The following is an 18595-nucleotide window of genomic DNA, read 5'->3' as shown; positions in this document are numbered from 1 at the left end:
GAGCCCTGCTGGATCAGGTCAAAGGCCCATCTAGTCCAGCATTCTGTTCACACAGTTGCCAACAAGATGCCCATGGGAAGCCCACAAGCAGGACCTTCAGCACTCCCCACACTTGTGATTTCCAGCAACTGGCATTCAGAGAAATTCTGCCTCGTAACAGTAAAGGCCTTTGTGGCTAGCATCAACTGACAGCCTTATGTTCCATCAATTCGCCTAATCCTCTTTTAAAGTCATCCAAGTTGATGGATGACTATGGGCTGTGAAGACCTACTTCCTCTTCCAGCATTCAGCTTCCTTGGATGTTCACGGGTTCTAGCACTATGAGGGAGAAAATCTTCTCTTTCTCCACAGCTGGCATAATCTTATACACCTCCTTAATGTCCCTTGCTATTATTTGTTGGGCCTACCCACTCCTGTCTTTAAAGGTGTACACATTTTAGGGAGCCTAAGCCAATGAATGGCATCCAAACCAAAGCCATGCAAATAAACCCACAAGTACCAGCCATTACCAGACTGCTGGTCCATCCATGCCAACACTGCAGAGTGCAATGCAAGGTGTCAACTTGGCTTGTTTGGCTGCTATCCATGCTATGACCATGAAGGTTTTACGTGACACTCTCCCATCTGGCATCTTCCTAAAGTAATAACAATCATAACAGCTTTTGTACATCTAGGCTGGTTGCCAGAAAGCTATTTAACTTTGCCACAGCAGAGGCAGATTTAGGGGAGTGAACTGGGCAAGGAGCCTTTGGGACGCCACAACTATGATGTTGAATGAAAGGTGAGACACGGGAGGGTGAATTTTGGCATCGCTGAAATTTGAGGCGCCAAGGTCTGCCGCTGGCCGTAGACCATCAGACAAGTGAATTCCATCAGACATGATGCTGCTATCAAAAGCTACCAGAATGTGGAAGAATACAAAAGGGATTCAACCACAGACTTGTCAGCTCTTGCAATTTAAGACTTCAAGGATGATCTCATTTTCACCCAAGTAAACCAGGTTAGCAAAAGCTAACTTGAATGACTTGAATGCACAAACCAGCCATTACAGTTCCAACACCACAGACATAATTTTTGCATCAGTACCGTATCAATACACAATACTTTTTGATGAAGACAGTTCACACATTCAATGCTTGTGGCAAAGAAATCAAGTGATAGACAAGCATGTTGGAGCTGGTTCTGCAATGTTGCATCATACAACACAAATGTGCCTTTGCAGGGGGCAGGGAGACAGGCACTGCATGCCTGCTGTGAGCCCCACCTATAGGAGAAGCATGGACCACTCTAGCCAAAACATTGCTTAATCTCCTCCTCATTTTCCACAAGAAGCAACAGGAGTTTTGCAAATGTTGGATAGGGCAACTGCAATTAACATGCTGGAGCCTCTCTCTCTCTCTTTGACACAACACATTCTTGGGCTCCTATTTCAGCAATTTAAACTATGCAACAACAAGCCTCAACAAGTTAGCCCTCTTGGAGAATTAACACAGCTCAGCAAAACAAACTCCTTGTTTTCAAAATGTGAATATGAGGTGAGGCTTTGATCACACAAAACTTGCATCCAGATGTATAGACAGACAGACTGACACACGAAACCTCACTAAATCCCCTGCCATGTGAAGTACAGCCGTGAGCATTCATTTTGTCCTGAAAACACTTACAATGGGTGGTTTCCATGTGGGTGAAACACAATGGCCTTAGGCCACTGTGAGAAACTAATCCTAATTGTAGTTTTCTGCTTCAGCAGCTATGCCTCTTGGACAGAAATATCTACAAAGGTCTCATAAGTTTATATGGCTAGCGATGGGGGAGCTGATGATGACTGAAGCATGGAAATACATAGTGTACTGTACTGGATGGGGCGAATTGCATGGGCCTCTCTCACCAGAAGGTGGTCCAAACTGATAAATCAAGGGAAGGACCTGAAATATCACTGCATGTGGCCACATCCCTCAAATCCCCCATGACTACTGAGAACTCCAGGATTGACTCCTGAATACCAGCCTACTTGCGGAGACAAAACGAGACACATAAAACCTATGCATGGTGTTTGAAAACTGCAGAAGTAAAGTACTCCTGAAAAATCCCTACAGGAGTACCTTGGACACCTTTGCTCATGTGTATTGAATTAGGTAATTGTAGACTCTGGACTAAATGGTTGGGAACAGGGTGTTTTAAAAAGCAGATTTTCCAACTACACAAATTCCCCATAAGACATCCCACACAAAAAAGAAAGAAAGAAAATTATATGACATAATTAGGCTAGGAGGCTAGAGGTCCTCCAATCCCAATCAAATCCTTTAAATACAACAATAACCTACAAATAATCCTGCATGCAAAGAATAACCACACACACAACAGAAATCAGAACATTTCATCATCTACCCCAGTGGTCTTAAACTGCTCTAGACTTGAGACTCACCTCTGATTCCCAATCTGCAAAATGGGACCCAACTGTACATTTTCACTCTTGATTTATAAACAGTGCTAGCAATGAATTACTATTCATTCTAAAATGGCAACTCACAAAGCACTATTCTTAGCTTTGCTTTAGCATTAGTACTAAATGAAAGCCAGTGATGCTGACATTTCATCTTAGCTGAAAGGCCAAGAAGCGACTGACAGACTCACAATTTCAGTCTGACACCTGGGCATGTTTCTCCTAGATGATGATGATGATGATGATTAGGGTTACCATGGTTGGTACCAAATAGCAGGAAGCAGGTGACAGCACCAGTTGCCAATTCTGGGTATCATTTACTAACCAAAATCCTACACTTTGGTGATGTTAGTTATTGAAAGTGTACTTGCGTCACATTAGAGCTCAATGAATTGTTTCTGGAACTCATATCTTAATTCCAGAGACTGTGTACAGCGTATAGTGACTGTATCCACTATATACCCTCAGAATTTTGGGTGGAAATAGGAACCAAAACTTGTAATTTACTGTTTTGCACATTGCATAACAACTCCTTTGCTATAAGCAAATTTTATTGTTTGACCTTTATAAAATAATAATAATTAAAAAATTGTGCAACTGTTGGAACTATGTCAGTGGAATTTTCTTACTAACCCCTCAATCAGTTTCAGCATTTTTTAAATGCCTCCATTATCTTAACAGTCAAAAATTGTAAAATTTCTTCCTGGCATTGAGGTTTTTCATTAAAGCAACTGAACACATCTATAAGGTATGCCAATCTTAAAAAGCCACATTTATGAGTTGTCAAATAAAAAAAGCCTATGTCGGCGATTTATTTCTCAAAAACTTCAGAACTTCATGCTGAAGCACTTGTGATCACTTTTACGTGTAACAACAGTTTTGTGTTCAGAGCCCAGTTGTTTGCTGAGAACTTCTATCCAGAGTACTAGCTTTAAATTTCGATTTCTGCACATTTTCCTAGAACAGAATTAAGGATTTCACTCATGTCTGGTCCAGTCATACTGAGCTGGATTACAACATGGTGGTGGCAGCTTTGTTGCAACCCACCTGGTGTGGCCTCAGGACCCACCTGTGGGTCCCAACTGACAGGTAGAAGACTATGACTAGCCCATGCCAACATATAAACAGAACAAACACCCTGAACAGGAACATAGAAAGCTGCTTTATACAGAGACAGGCCATTGATCCATCTAGCTCAGTACTGCCTCCACTGACTGGCAGCAGCTCTCCAGGGTCCCAGGCAGGGGTTTTCCCAGGGATTGAACCTGGGGCTTTCTGTACGCAGAGCTGGTGCTCTACCAGTGAGCCCCAAGCCTTTCCCCTTGTAAGACTTTACAAAAAAACCCAGAATGCTTGGTTTGCCAGCTTGCAAATAAATCTATCCTGTTAAGGTGGAGGACATTATCAACCAGTAAAAACACTTAAGATTTTTTATTCCAAGCACAGAAGTCCCACCAACATACACAAAACTTGGAAACCACTTACCAGTACCAGCTCTTATGCTGCTGTTGTGCTGAGTGTCGCCCATTCTGTGACATTTGCTTATAAAAGGAAATAATGAGTGCAAAGGGGTTGTATGTTTTTTTTGGTAGACTTCTTTGCTGGCCAAGAGATCAGGAAACGGCCTTAATCTCCACTTAGCAGGGGGCTTCACTGCTGCAAACAAGCCAGGTTTAAGCTGTTCATTAAAGGGTAATCAGGTAGCTTTTTTCCCTTCTTTTTTTTTTGCAGCAGAGTGGCCACTGCTGCTGAGAGGCAAGGGTACCAACCAAGCTGTGAACCAGGAGGCCCAGAGTTCACATTTCACTTTGCCAGTGAACACACTAGATGGCTCTTTAGGACCACATTTCCCAACAAAAGTGGTTTCACTGAGCACCCTCCAGACATAGGAAAAACAAAACAGAAAAGCATCCATCGGAGATGGCAAAGCCAGAGTGGTTGGGGAAACCAGCCAGGTGGGCGGGAAATAAATAAATAAATAAATAAATAAATAAATAAATAAATAAATAAATAATAGTGCGAGGAACTCTTCTTTCTATTTTCCTTCTCAGAATCTACCCGCTCCCCAAGAGTACAGTTCCTATTTATTTGCCATAGCTGGTGGGAAAAGCTGCAGGGATGTATATAAGGACATAAGAGCTTTCTGGACCAGGCCAATGACCCATCTAGTCCAGCATCCTGTTCTCAGTGGCCAAACAAATGCCTGTGGGAAATCCACAAGCAGAATCTGAACACAAAAGCACTACCTTTCCCCGTGGCTTCCTGCAACTGTTATTCAGAAGCATTGCTGCCTCCAACTGTAGAGGCAGAGCATGGCCATCATGGCTTGTACCCATGGATAGCCTCCTCCATGAATTGGTCTAATCCTCTTTTAAAGCCATCTAGGTTGGTGACCATCACTGTCTCCTGTGGCAGGAAGTTCCAAAGTTTAGCTATGCACTTTCTAAGAAATGCTTTGGTTTTATCTTCCAACATTCAGCTTCACTGGGTGTCCATGAGTTCTAACTGTTAGGCGAGAAAGAAAAGATGCTCTCTATCCACATAATTTTATAAACTTCTATGAGGTCACCTCTTATGCTGCCATGTTTCTTCCTAGGGGAGTCACTTCCATCCCCTTCATCATTTTGGTTGCCTTTTTCTGAACCTTTTTCAACTTTACAATATCCTTTTTGAGGTGAGGCAACCAGAACAGTACACAGTAAAATGGTCAAGGAACAGCTGTAGCTCAATGACAGAGCACCTTCTTTGCACACAGGAAGTCCCAGGTTCAACCCACAGCTTCTCCAGATGGTGCTAGAATGTCCCCTGCCTGAAACCCTGGAGAGCAGCTGCCAGTCAGTGTAAACAATACTGAGTTATATGAACCAATGGTCAGACTTAGCACAAGGCAACTGCATTAGCAGGCAATCTTCCAGCTGCAAATTACAACATCCTGGAAGGCTGTTTATAATACTGTTTGCTCATCACACAAGTCCTTTCTCCAAGTCTTCCAATACACTTGAAAAGTCCAGATATAATTACATGACTGCTCATTTACCTGACTGAGTTGGAAGACATTAGAAAATTAAGATGACACCTCCCCTTGGATGTGACAGGCAGGATCTTCAAAACTTTGCCACCGCCTCCTCCCCCAGAACAAACGTAATAGGCTAGTTTCTAGAGTCCTATTTTCCAGATCTTCCTTGCCTCAGAGAATTAGGTGGGGGGTGGGGGATCAGCCTTGCCTCAGGCCTCACAAGGCTGTTGAAAGGGTTACGGAGATGAACATGAAGCACTTTGAAGATTAGAAAGTGCTTTATAAATGCAAAGTAATAGTATTATAATCTTTACTAATAACTAGGGCTGCATAGAGATGTGGAGGCTAGGGGAGGAGTGGCAGGAGGAATAGGCAATTCCTCCTCCCACCCCCACCCACACACCCCAGCCTTTGCAGCTCTAGCAATGACTGGTCAATTCATTTGTTAGTTCAAATGAGAAAAAAACATTTTGACCTAGCTAAGAAAATATCCCAGATTAATTGATCAATATATATATTTAACTTAATTATTTTTAATGCAAAAGAAACATTTATTATTATTATTACTTTAGAATGAGCTTTTCTGTTCAAACACCAGGCATCTCCAGATAGGGCAGAGAAAGACTTCTTCCCAAAACCTTGGATAACTGCTGCCACAAAGCTAGTGAAGATACCACAAAGCTATATGGCCCAATGGCCTGACTCGGTATTAGGCAGATATCTACGTTCCTAATAATCTAATGCAACTTGGAATCAGTAGCAGCCCAAGAATGTTACATGCAACATCCGTTAGCTACAGCCTGCCCACACACATCTGTCTGTAGATGGCAGAAGAGCTAGATCAGAAGATGAGGGAGCTTCCTCATCAGTTTGCACCCTTCAAGCTGTCAATGAAATCCAGCCCCACCATATGCCTCTTTCCCTTTGATCTGCCTACCCCAGGGTCCAGAGCAAGAGTATTTCCAGATGGGACAGCCATTTTCAGTTCTCTTAGCAACTTTCAATCTCTGCTGCTAGGCTCTGTGCAGGCAGGCCACAAGGTCAGAGGCTGGGCCAACAGGCATGGCCCCACCCTACCAGACATTGATCTGTACATACCATGAACCTGTGTGCAGAGATGGGGTGAACACTTTTCTGCCCAAGGGAAGGCTGCCTTGTAGGCAGCCTTCTGGGGGGCATGTACCAGTGGTGAAATGGGGCAGAACAAATGTAATATGCTAGTTTCTACATAAATGTACACACCCTTCTCCAACCAGGCAAGCAAAAGGCATTATCAGCCTCAAGCTAGCCACCGCAGTATAACCAACCTCCAGATGAGTTTCCCAAAGCTCTGACGCATTTCAACTCTGTGTATTTAAAACCTCTACTTCCAAAACAAGTGTGACCAAGCAAGTTACACACATCATGTTTAAAAAGTTAAAAATGGTTCCTCACATGATTCCTAACCCATAGTTCATAAGATTATTATTTTTTTAAATTGAAAGATATTGATATAAGAAGAACCCATTTGATTGCTGGACTGAAAAGGCCAGCCTCCAGTACCTTGGAGGGTTTACATCTGATTGCATTAATGCTGCCATGTCTGCAAACTAAAAGAATTTATGCACCTGGCAATCAGACAGTAAAGTCAACAGTGGCACACTCCCAAACTAGGTCAGTGACAGCCTGCCTTATTAGCGGTTTCAGATCAACAAACAAAAGTTATTGGAAGATACACAACTTTCTGCAGGACACCAAATGCAGCTTTGTCACACTTGAGTTGGCAAAATACAAAAATGACACTGGTTCTCTTTGTAGAGGAGAAGTAATCATTTTATAATGCAACCTTATGCATGTTTACTTACCCTAGCTGTGCAGCAGTCAGCCCAGAACACAGGAAACTGTCTTATATCAAGTTAAACCATTGGTCAATCTATCTCAGTTTTGTCTGCACAGATTGACATTGGTTTTAGACAGGAGTCTCTCCCCAGTTCTACTCGGAGATGTCAGTGATTGAACCTGGAACTTCTGACTGCAAAACAGATACTCTAGCACTAAGCTGTGACCCTTCCCCATCACCCTCCCCAGACTGAAAGCTGGGGTGGAGAGGAGATTGTTCCTGATCTCTCATGGAGGTATAACAAAAAAGCCAGTGACAACAGGAGTAACCAAGGTCTCGGCAACCACAAGTTTAACTTGGTTACCAAAACCAGCCAAAAAATGGCAGCTCCCTATACACAGGTAAGTGTGCATAAGGACTGTATTGCTTCAGACCCCAAAGGGGCGGGAGATATCATAGTTGACAACCGAGCTCAGGAGGAAAATAATATTTAAAAGAGCAAAGAAACACAAGGCACATTGGTGCAAACCAGGGAAATAAATTGCTCCGGGGGGGGGGGGGAGAGAAGAAAAGTTAAATGTTGATGCACACAGAGAAGTTGGGTCTTTGAAGGTGCAGCAAGCTGAGACAAAGCCTCATCTGTCTTCAGAGGCTTCCATGCAGCAACAGGGAGAAAGCTTTTGAAATTAATCTTATTAAAGCAGCACATCCAAGTCACCCAGAGATTTAGTATCTCATATGATCTCCTGAATTTCTGCCAACAAATAATAATAATGATGATGATGATGAATAAACCTTTATTGTCACTACACCACCTGTGTGCAGTGAAATTAAACGAGCCCGCCACCCATACACTCAGTCTTGTTCGCACTCTGTGTGCTTGTCAGAAGTCAATTACACCACTATTTTTTTCCATTCAGCAGCCCAACAGCCCATGGATAAAAACTGTTCTTTAACCTGTTGGTACGGCTAACTATACTTCTGTATCTCCTGCCCGAAGGTAGGAGATTAAAGAAGTGCTGGCCAGGGTGACTCATCCCTAAGTATTTTCCTCGCTCTCCTGAGGCAGCGGACTCCCACGATGTCATCTAGTGAACTCTGAGGACAGCCCATGATGTCATGTGCTGTATTCGCCACCCTCTGTAGGGACTTCCTGTCCGTGACTGTCAAACCAGCGTACCACACTGTTATATAGTATGAAAGGACACAGTAGAATGCACACAGTAGAAGGAGATCATCAATTTTTGTTTGACATTGTCGCAAGACCCTGAGGAAATGGGAGTCTCTGTTGGGCCTTCCTAACCACCTAACCAACCAACATCAGCTGATTCACAGTCCACAACTGCCACAGAACTCTTTGGAACTCTCTAGGCTCAGCCATAGCACCCTCAAACCTGATTGGCTCAGAGAGAAATAGGAAGCTGCCTTACACCAGAGCAGATGATTTGTGCATCTAGTGCAGTGTTCTTTGATCTGATTGGCAGCTGCTTTCCAGCTCATCTGGCACAAAAGGGTCTTCCTGACCACCTAAGACCCCTTTAACTGAAGATTCCAGGGACAAACTATATGATCTGTCACTGAGCTATGCTCCCTCCCTCCCCACAGCAACGGTTTTTCTTTGGACACATAACCATTGCAATTGTCTTAGTACTGTCTTAGTATTGTATTATTATTTCATTGCAACTTGCCCTGAGACCTTATTATAGTGAAAGGTGGGTAAGAGTCAGTAAGTATCATTGGTTAGGGTGTGTTGAACTAGGCCTGGGAGACAGGGGTTCAAATCCCAGGTGACCTTGGGCCAGTCGCCATCTTGCAGCCTAACCTTCCTTACAGTCAAAATAAAAAAATTCCTTCCAGTAGCACCTTAAAGACCAACTAAGTTAGTTCTTGGTATGAGCTTTCGTGTGCATGCACACTTCTTCAGATACACAGATTCAGTGTATCTGAAGAAGTGTGCATGCACACGAAAGCTCATACCAAGAACTAACTTAGTTGGTCTTTAAGGTGCTACTGGAAGGAATTTTTTTATTTTGACTATGGCAGACCAACACGGCTACCTTCCTTACAGTGTTGTTGTTGTTGTGAGGATAAAATGGGGGAGGAAGAGAACTCTGATGCACACCACTTCAAGCTTCTTGGAGGAAAGGTAGGGTATAAATGCAATAAATAAATAAACAAATTCCCACAGAAAAAATAGCTGCTGCTGCTGCTGCTGCTGCTTCTTCTTCTTCTTCTTCTTCTTCTTCTTCTTCTTCTTCTTCTTCTTCTTCTTCTTCTTCTTCTTCTTCTTCTTCTTCTTCTTCTTCTTCTTCTTCTTCTTCTTCGCTTCCCCTCCCACCCAAACTCTCATCTGGTATCGTTTATAATTTTGTTCATCACATTTCTGCATTCCAAAATATCTTCAAAGACCTCACGTTAACAAATATGAGATTCTTCCCATTTTATCATCACAACAAGTCTTTGAGGTAGAATAAAGGAAGAAGGCAGTGGCTGGCCCAAGGTTTTCCAGTAAACTCCTTTGGGAGGAAGGGCAGGATATAAATGAACAAATGAATAAATAAACTTTGCAACTAATGCAGGGACTGAAAATGAAGTGTTCTCCCCCCCCCAAAAAAAAAAACACCCCCACACACTTTTAGTTTGCTGTTGGATCTACTACTGGAGAACATCCATGGATGTGCCTGACATACATTTAGGCCTGTTTGCCTTCTCACTGGTCAAAAATATTGTTCTTAGCATCAGGAACCTATGTGTACCCAACTACTGCTGTACATATGCGACAACAATGACATGGCACATACGTACATGCAAACATTTCAGCGACACTGGGTCACTCTAGTTGCAGGGGACCCTACAGCCAATCTTACCTATACTCCTTCTGTTGCCCCATGGCCTCTGCAGCAATGGGCTGATTTATTACATTTCTAACATGGATGGCGCTGTGCGTTAAACCACAGAGCTTAGGACTTGTCAATCAGAAGGTCAGCGGTTCGAATCCCTGCGACGGGGTGCGCTGCTGTTGCTCAGTCCCAGCTCCTGCCAACCTAGCAGTTCGAAAGCATGTCAAAGTGCAAGTAGATAAATAGGGCGGGAAGGTAAACGGCATTTCCGTGTGCTGCTCTGGTTCGCCAGAAGCGGCTTATTCATGCTGGCCACATGACCTGGAAGCTGTACATCGGCTCCCTCGGCCAATAAAGCGAGATGAGCAGCCACGACTGGACCTAATGGTCAGGGGTCCCTTTACCTTTACTATCCTACATTTACTCCAAGGACCTGAAGGTGGCCACACATGGTTCCCTCCCTCTCCAGTTTATCCTCACAACAACCCTGTGAGGTAGGTTAGACTGAGAGGCAGTGACTGGCCCAAGGCCACCCAGTAAGCTTCTGGGTAGGGAGTAGGGATCTGAACCCTGGTATCCCAGGTCCTACTTTAAAGAAAAAATGAAAATCTGGGGTTGTACCCAATATTAGTTCTACTCAGAGTAGGACCCATTGAAACTAATGAAATCAGTGGGTCTACTTTAAGTGGAACTTATCTGGATACAGTCCTTGGTACAGGACACTAGAAGCTCCAACAGCAACCTAGGTCTTGGCTTGCTTTTGGAATTCTGCAACAAGAAAATTCTGCAACTGAAATAAATTATGAAATAATAACCCATTGTGCATAAACGATGGTGAAAGGCAAAGAGCCCTACAAGGCATGAATGGGGTGTGATTGCCTGGCGTGGCCGTCACTGGCAAATATGCCAATGCAATGCATTGAGTGTTTGCAGATCTGTCAAACTTCCATATCTGACCTGCTGAACACCACGACAAGATCACGCCCCAAGTTATTTACACAGCGGTTTTATATCTCATTCCTGCTCTCTGTCTAATCTAGGTATTTTAAAGCCCTCTACCTCTGCAGGACTAAGTGCAGGAATGACCACAAGAGGAAAAGCAAACAGCAGCCGGAGATTAGAGAGTTTAAACTTTAAAGAACAGAGAATCACAAGTTTATGTCAACAAAAGAGAAAGCACTTGGTTAAACAGTTCTATTATCTACAACACAGACCTCAGCATTTAAGTCAATGGGGTAGTTTCAGAGTTCCATTCAGGGAACAAGGGGCCCTTGACTCCCACTTCTCTGCTCCCAAGGACTGGGTGAACCCTTCAAATCAGCACCCGGTGGTGGCACAGAAGGAATAATTGAAAATGCTCCATGTCCTTCCATTTCTGTTTGCTGAAGGGCTCCATCAGATCCAAGCCACTCTCTTTAGCACCAGAGTCCCCACTTTCTTAAAATGCAAAATCCATATTATTATTCAAACAAATGAATAACTGGACTCCATCAGGATGTTGTGGACTCTCTTTCACTGGAGGTTTTTAAGCAGAAGTTAGATAGCCATCTGTTATGGATGCCTTAACAGGGGTTGGACAAGATGACCCTTGGGTTTCCCTTCCAACTCTACAATTCTTTGATTCTATGAACACCTGAGTGACTTTTTTCACCCCAGTGTTTAAGGCAAATGTACCAGGTGTGGGCAGAGAGGGTGAAGGCAGGAAGTGGACTCCTCCACAGCAGCAACCAGACTTGGCAGGGGAGGGTGAAACCGACATAGGACTACTGCTGAAGATCCAATTCCCCATGGATCGTTCATGAGCTCACAACACTACTATAGGTTGCAGGGGCTGAAGAGTGGAACAGTTTATTATGCAAAAACAACTTTGACAGAGACCGAAGAACATAGGAATCAACCACATACCGAATCAGATCATTGGTCCATCTAGCTCAGTACCATTTACACTGATGGGGAATGGCTCTGCTGGAAACCGCCAGAGGAGGAGAATGCTCTTGCACTCAGGTCCTGATTGCATGCATCCCACAGGCATCTGGTTGGCCCCTGGGAGAGCAGGATGCTGGACTAGATGGACCACTGGCCTGATCCAGCAGGCTTTTTTATGTTCTTATGAGATGCTGGGGATGGAACCTGAGGCCTGCTGCAGTCAAAACAAATGCTCCACCACTGTGTCACAGCCCTTTCATTAAAGATCCATTGCTAAACAGCAGAAAAGTCATTGGCCAGATGAAGCAAATACCCTTAAGTTGTGTAAGGCAAATGTTCATATAAATCTGAACAGGAACTTGCAGCATCACAGGCTGAAATCTTGAGCACAGGAAAAATAAAAACAACAAATAACTAAATATATATTTTTAGAATTGCCAACCCTTCTGCAGCCTCAGAATTTAACACAAGTGCTTTTAAAACATGATCTGTCATTGTTGCTTTTTAAAAAATCCTGGACAGCCTGACTTTCAAAAACAAGCTGCAGCAGTTCCCTGGTGTTTCCTCCACCCATTAAAATAGCTGCTCACTAGGCCTGTAGTGAGCAGCTTTTGACTAAATGCTTCCAGCTTTGCAGTTTACCAAGTAATTGTTGAAAAGGCTACCACCGCCCAAGCTTCAGCAAATGGGCACACTTATGTTCTGCTGATCGGCATCCAAGCCAAATGTCTGACGGCACCAAGCTAAATAAGAAACCAGCTGAGTTGAGCTAAGACTGCCAGAAGACCAGTGGCAGAGAGTCCTGCATAAACTGAAGCTTATGGACAACCTTTAGATATAACCCCAAGCATTTCTTTAAAAATAAATAAATTATTACACTTATTCTTCCAAGGAGCTTAAGACTGTAGGAAGGACCACAGTTCAGAAGGTTGCAGGTTCAATCCCCAGCATCTCCAGGCAGAGCTGGGAGAAGCTCCTGTCTGAAACTCTGGGGAGCCACTGCCAATCAGTGTAGACAATATGGAGCTAGATGGACCAATGGTCTCATTCAGTGTAAGGCAGCTTCCTATCTTCCTAAGGCAGCGTGCATGGTTCTCCTTATAGCTCCACCTTGAATGACTGACTGACTGACTGGTTACTTTGGTACTCAACAATAGTCCTGCTCAGAATAGACCCAGAAAAGCCAATGGAAACAACTAACTTGGATGGTTATTTTTACTGGGTCTACTACTCTGTGTAGGACTTAGCTGACCACAACCCTGAGTTTAGTTTATTGAACTGATAAATTGGTTCCCACAATATAATACAATGTCCTAAAACAATTTGCAATAGTATTATACTTGGATATTACTTCATACTAAAAAGTCTCAAACAGATTTACAATATATGCTTTGCAATAAAACCGATTTTTTTAAAAAAACTGTTGATGTAGGTTAGGCTTTGAGTGTTTTGCAGACCAATGCTCACCACACAACAAACTTCATGGCCATGTGGGAAAATCTGAACCCAAATCCCTATCTCAACATTCTAACCCCCTGTGTCACTGCAATACCCAGTACAAAAGGCTATCCAGATCAAGGGTTGCAAGATTAAGTTCTTACCCTCATTCTGCCCATTAGACATCGCTGCTCTAAACACAGGTCACTCCACTGCATGGCCCCACGTACACTAACTGGACTCATTTTGCACCTGGTTCTGATTGGTGGCCCCTGGTGTCCTAGTAAAAGACTACAACATAGATCCTGCAAGCCTGATTTACATCATCAAATGCAGCTGAGCAGCCTAGAGGACTGAGCAATAAGTTCTCTCACACCCGACTTTAGGTGAATATCATTAGCCAATTAAATCAATCAAAGCAGCTCCACTCCTGAACCCTACTCTGAACCATGATTGGTTTGGTTGCAGAAGATGCACGTCATGACTCCCTGGAGCTGCATTACATTTAAATCAATGCATACCAAAAATGACCATTTTAAACAGGTGTCTGAAACAAGAAAGCATTTCCTTCTGACTCCCAATGATTAAGATAGTAACTCTGGTCATATAAAACCAACCTTCACCACCCTTGCGGTCCTCTGAATGCTTTGGACTACAACTTTCATCAGCTCTAACCAGCATGGCCAATGGACTCGGAGGACATCAGGGTGGAGAAGACAGCTGTAACCATTCCATTGCATTTCCCTGTAATAAGACAGTGCCACCCTATTAGGGGAGAGTTCTTGAGATCATTTCCTAAGGCATCTGAAAAAAAGGGCTGAGGCCTTATGACTAACATGGCTCTTCCACCCCAACATCAACAGGCTCCCTATTCATGAAAATGTGAATTGAAGTGGCAGGGTGGGTGAAAGCACTTTGAGCCTTTTGGCTATTTCCATGGAGAAGGAAGAATCAGAAGAATGAGGGAGTGGGGAGGAACTTTAGAAAAAAAAAACCCTCTGGCATACACAGGGCCTTTTTAGATTTAGGAGTCTCCAAAATAGTTAGCAGTTCCCTTGGCTTTTTTTTTTTTTAACCTGGGAAGTATTTCCACAAAACATACGGTAAGTCCCACTGAGCGTTCAAAGAGGCTGACTCTCTGGTGTTTTTAGGATTGAAGCTTTCGTTTCTCATATTTGTACACATCCCAGCTGTTCTTCATTTTAAGGAGTGAAACTTTGTGGAACATTACAGATTAACGGAACTGGATAGTAAAGAAGAGCAGACAGAAAGGAACTGCATAGCCCATCAGATCAGTGCTTCATTTCAAGAAAGATAGATGCCAGATTCTGTTTGGTCTGGAAATAAGGCCCCATCTGCCCTACGCATTTAGAGCAGCATCATAGCACTATAAACAGTCATGGCTTCCCCCATAGAATCTGTAGTTTGTTAAGGATACTGAGAATTGTTAGGAGACTACTGATCCCCCCACAGAGCTACAATCCCCTCAGAGTTCCCTGGGAAGAGTGACTGGTTGTTAAACTACACTGGAAATGAGAAACCAGGGTTCAGATCCCTGGTTGTCTAGAAAGCTACGAAGTGGCCTAGCCTCCCCTACAGTGTTTCACTATGCCTACCTCAGTGTTGCAAGAGAACACCACTCTGGGCATCCTGGATAGGGAAGAGGGGAAGAACAGGATACAGATATAATAGGCACATTTTATTTACTTCAATATTTATAAGACCAGGTCCACCCAAAGCATGATTTTATATGGCCGGGTGGAGTCCAACAACGTCTGGAGGGCCAAACCTGCTTTGACACAGGTGTGTGGAAGTGGGAGGTCACTTGTCACAGCATTAAGCTCAGCATTAAGATGCATGAGCTAAAACTCCTCCTCTCTTGGAAGGTACAAATATTTAATTGGCTTTTTCATCCTGTCACTTTCCTGCCAAACCTAGCCTTCTGCCAAGCATATGTCTACCAGCAGATATCTATTAACCACAGCAGATAAGAGCATTACAAGAAGCCCTGCCGCATCAGGTCTAAAGTCCACCTAGTGCATCCTGGAGCTACAGGGAACCAGCCTGTTCCAGCATATGCACAACAACTCTTCAGATATTCAAGGACAGCTATCATGCCTTCCTCTAGACCAGTGTTTTTGGACTACAACTCCCATCATCGCTAGCTAGCAAGACCAGTGGTCAGGGATGATGGGAACTGCAGTTCAAAAACAGCTGAGGGCCCAAGTTTGGGAAACCCTGCTCTAGACCTTCTCTGAGCTAGGCTGAACATACCCAGCTTTTCCAATCCTTCCTCATAGGACCTGCTTTCCAGGCCACTCGCCATCCTTACTGCCCCTCTCTGAACATGCCCCTTTGTCATTTGTCTTCTGTTGTTTCTACAATGCCCTGAGATTGTTGGATGAAGAGTGGTCTAAAAGTCTAATGCTAAAAATAATAGCCTTCTTAACTTGATCATAAACAACCTAGCATGAAGAGTGAGCAGCGAGGGAGGTCAAGTTTGCTGATGATGCCCAATTGTCCAGGGTGGTCAAAAGAAAAAGGGTCTGTATGGCACAGATTGAAGACAGGAGTGCCTGGCGTGCTCTGGTCCATGGGATCACGAAGAGTCGGACGTGACTAAACAACCACAATGGCACAGATAAGACCCGGGAGTTAGCTACAAGGCAAAGGCATCTCACTGCCATTCTGCACACACTCATGAGACACACATTTTCTCCTCCGCAGGGATCAGGAACGTATGGCCCCTCCAGATGTTTTTGGACTGCCAATGCCTATCAGGAATCCAGAAACACCTGAAGAGCCCCACACTGCAGTTCCCTTCCCGGCAGTCGCTGAAGAGCTGAGAACACAAGGCGGAGCCGCCCCCACCACTCTCCACATGCTCAGAGACACCCCTCCTCCGTTACTCTGCAGACGCCCTGAGAAACGCCTCTCTCCTCAGCCTTAGTGGAGAGCGGCTCTGGAACTCTTCGCATGCTCAGGGACCTTTTCTCCGCGAGCTCCACCTGCTCCCTCCCACCAGAAGTAACGGGACACAAAAGCGATATCTAGAAAGAGAGAGACAGAGAGAGAGAAAGGCGACTGGAGGGAAGGGGAGGGAGAGGCCGCCGCCGCCGCCGCCACGCACACACCCACAACACGCCAGCCAACTTTGCAGCCGTCGGCCCAACTTTCCCTCCACTCACCGTCGGAGCTGACCGTGTCGTAGGCATCGCGCTGGTGGGAAGCGCGGCGCGCCCCGTCGCCGGGCTCGCTGTAATCCACCCAGCTGAGTCCTTCCAAGTTGTCGTAGTCCGTCCGGTGCTTGTCCTCCACCGGCACGACGGTGAAGTGCGGCATCGTCTCGGCCACGCCGCGGCCCACCTCTCCCTCCGCCTCTGCCTCCGGTGGGGCTTCTCAGGAGCAGGCGGGGCGCAGCGGAGAGAGCAAGAGGCGCGCAGCAGCAGCACCCGCCGCGGGGCCAGGCTGGCATTCCAGCAGCCTTGGGTCACTTCCTCTCAGGAAACCCGGCTCGTCGACTCCACCCATTCCCCCCTCCAGGCTGCAAAAAAAGAAGCTGGGATCACGGGGGGGGGCATTCACCACGCCCCCGGGGGTGGGGTCTGTTTCCCCCAGCAAAACGCTGTCGGGGGATGAGTGAGGGGCAGAGAGGAGGAGCACGGTTGCGGGAAACGGAAGAGAAGGGGTCCTGGCCCCCAGCTGCCAGCCCGCGACCACTCAGCGAGAGGCAAAGATCCCACAAGCAAAGAGCATATATAGAAGCGCTTGGCGTGGGGATGAGGGGTGTGAACCTGTGGCCGTCTAGATGTTGTCGGATTCCTCCTCCGACCAGCTGCGACCATTGGCCACGCTGGCTGTGGCTAATGGGAAATGGAAGTCCTACACCAGCTGGAGAGGGCCACAGATTTCCTGCCCCCGATCCGGATTGCAACGGTTGTGCCCTTAGGCTTTGGGGCAGAGGTCAAGGCCCCCACACAGCAAGATGTGCAGGAGGCTGACCCCCCCCCCCAAATACAGCAGGGCTGGCTTGCCACATTTTGAAATAATGCACTTTATCAGCCCAGAAAGACCATTAAGTCCAGAGTCTTAACTAGTACCCCCCCAACACAGAGATGTTTTTGACTACAACTCCCATCAGCCCCAGCCAGTGCTTGCTGGGGCTGATGGGAGCTGTAGTCGAAAACATCTGGGAGGCACCAGATTGGGAGAGCCTGCTCTAAAAAGAATTCAGTGGAGGCTGGTCCATTAGGGGAAAGGAGGTGCTGTCCCACCAACCTTAGTCTTGATTCCCCCAAGCCTGCCGGACTTACAACTTATGACCTGTCCAGAGGATAACCGTCACCATCAGCTGCCTCCTCTTTTAGTCTCCGTGTTCCCCTATTAGAACTCAGCAGGATGGAGAGTGGGTCAAATCTTGCCTTAGTTGGCGCTGCCTGTCATGGGCTCTGGCTTTGCCTGGCATTAGCTTTGACTCCATCTACCACTGACCTTGCTTTGTGCTCCACCCGACCCAAAGGGCGACAGCCACCACCAAAGAAATTTTAAGTGATGGGTTGCAGCACACTTCCTAGAATACATTGTCTGAGCAATACTTGCAGTAATTCTGTAAAGTAAGTAGATTTATTAAGTGTAAAGATTGTGCACATCACTTAGTAATTATGCAGGTTTCCAAGGCATAGCAGACACCGCTCTAGGGCAGGAGTTTTCTTAGACATGTTGCATGCTCCTAGTCGTGAGAGTAGCAACCACTACTAAGGGAGGAGTGCAAGCTTTATTTCGCTTGCGTTGCATCTACTCATTGCATCTGTTTGCCATCCTGCATTTAATCACTTTTATATTCTTTTGCAAGTGACTTGTTTCTGCCTGATCACTCTCAAATCTAATTGGCTGAGGCCCTGTGTTGGTCAGGTCTCCAGGTTAAGACACAGTTCAAGGACATACTAGTCAAGAGCACTTCAGGCGGGGGGGGGGGGCTGTCCCTTGGATCCCACATTCAGCTCCCAGCCTTCCAAGTACTGTACTGCAAGTTGATAAGGGCCATTTACGTTATTCTTTATGGAGCCCTTTCAAAGGAAATAGTGGTGAGAGGCTATCCCCTCCCACACAGTAAT

At 45.3% G+C, this 18595-nt stretch overlaps 1 protein-coding gene across 1 annotated transcript in view; it reads right to left on the bottom strand.

The window, feature by feature from the left end:
* Positions 1–16946, bottom strand: part of SLC12A4 (solute carrier family 12 member 4) — a 59276-nt gene extending 42330 nt beyond the window's left edge. The window contains exon 1 of the mRNA XM_081202692.1: positions 16670–16946. Coding sequence (XP_081058818.1) covers positions 16670–16823 — 154 coding nt within the window. The 5' untranslated portion in view covers positions 16824–16946. The remainder of the gene's footprint in view (positions 1–16669) is intronic.
* Positions 16947–18595: the final 1649 nt, after the last annotated feature.

The sequence above is a fragment of the Podarcis bocagei genome (assembly GCF_964188305.1).
Source record: "Podarcis bocagei genome assembly, chromosome: 7".
In the NCBI taxonomy this organism is placed as follows: Eukaryota; Metazoa; Chordata; class Lepidosauria; order Squamata; family Lacertidae; genus Podarcis; species Podarcis bocagei.
Note: the sequence above shows the minus strand (reverse complement) of the source record. Positions and strands in the feature narration are given on the sequence as shown.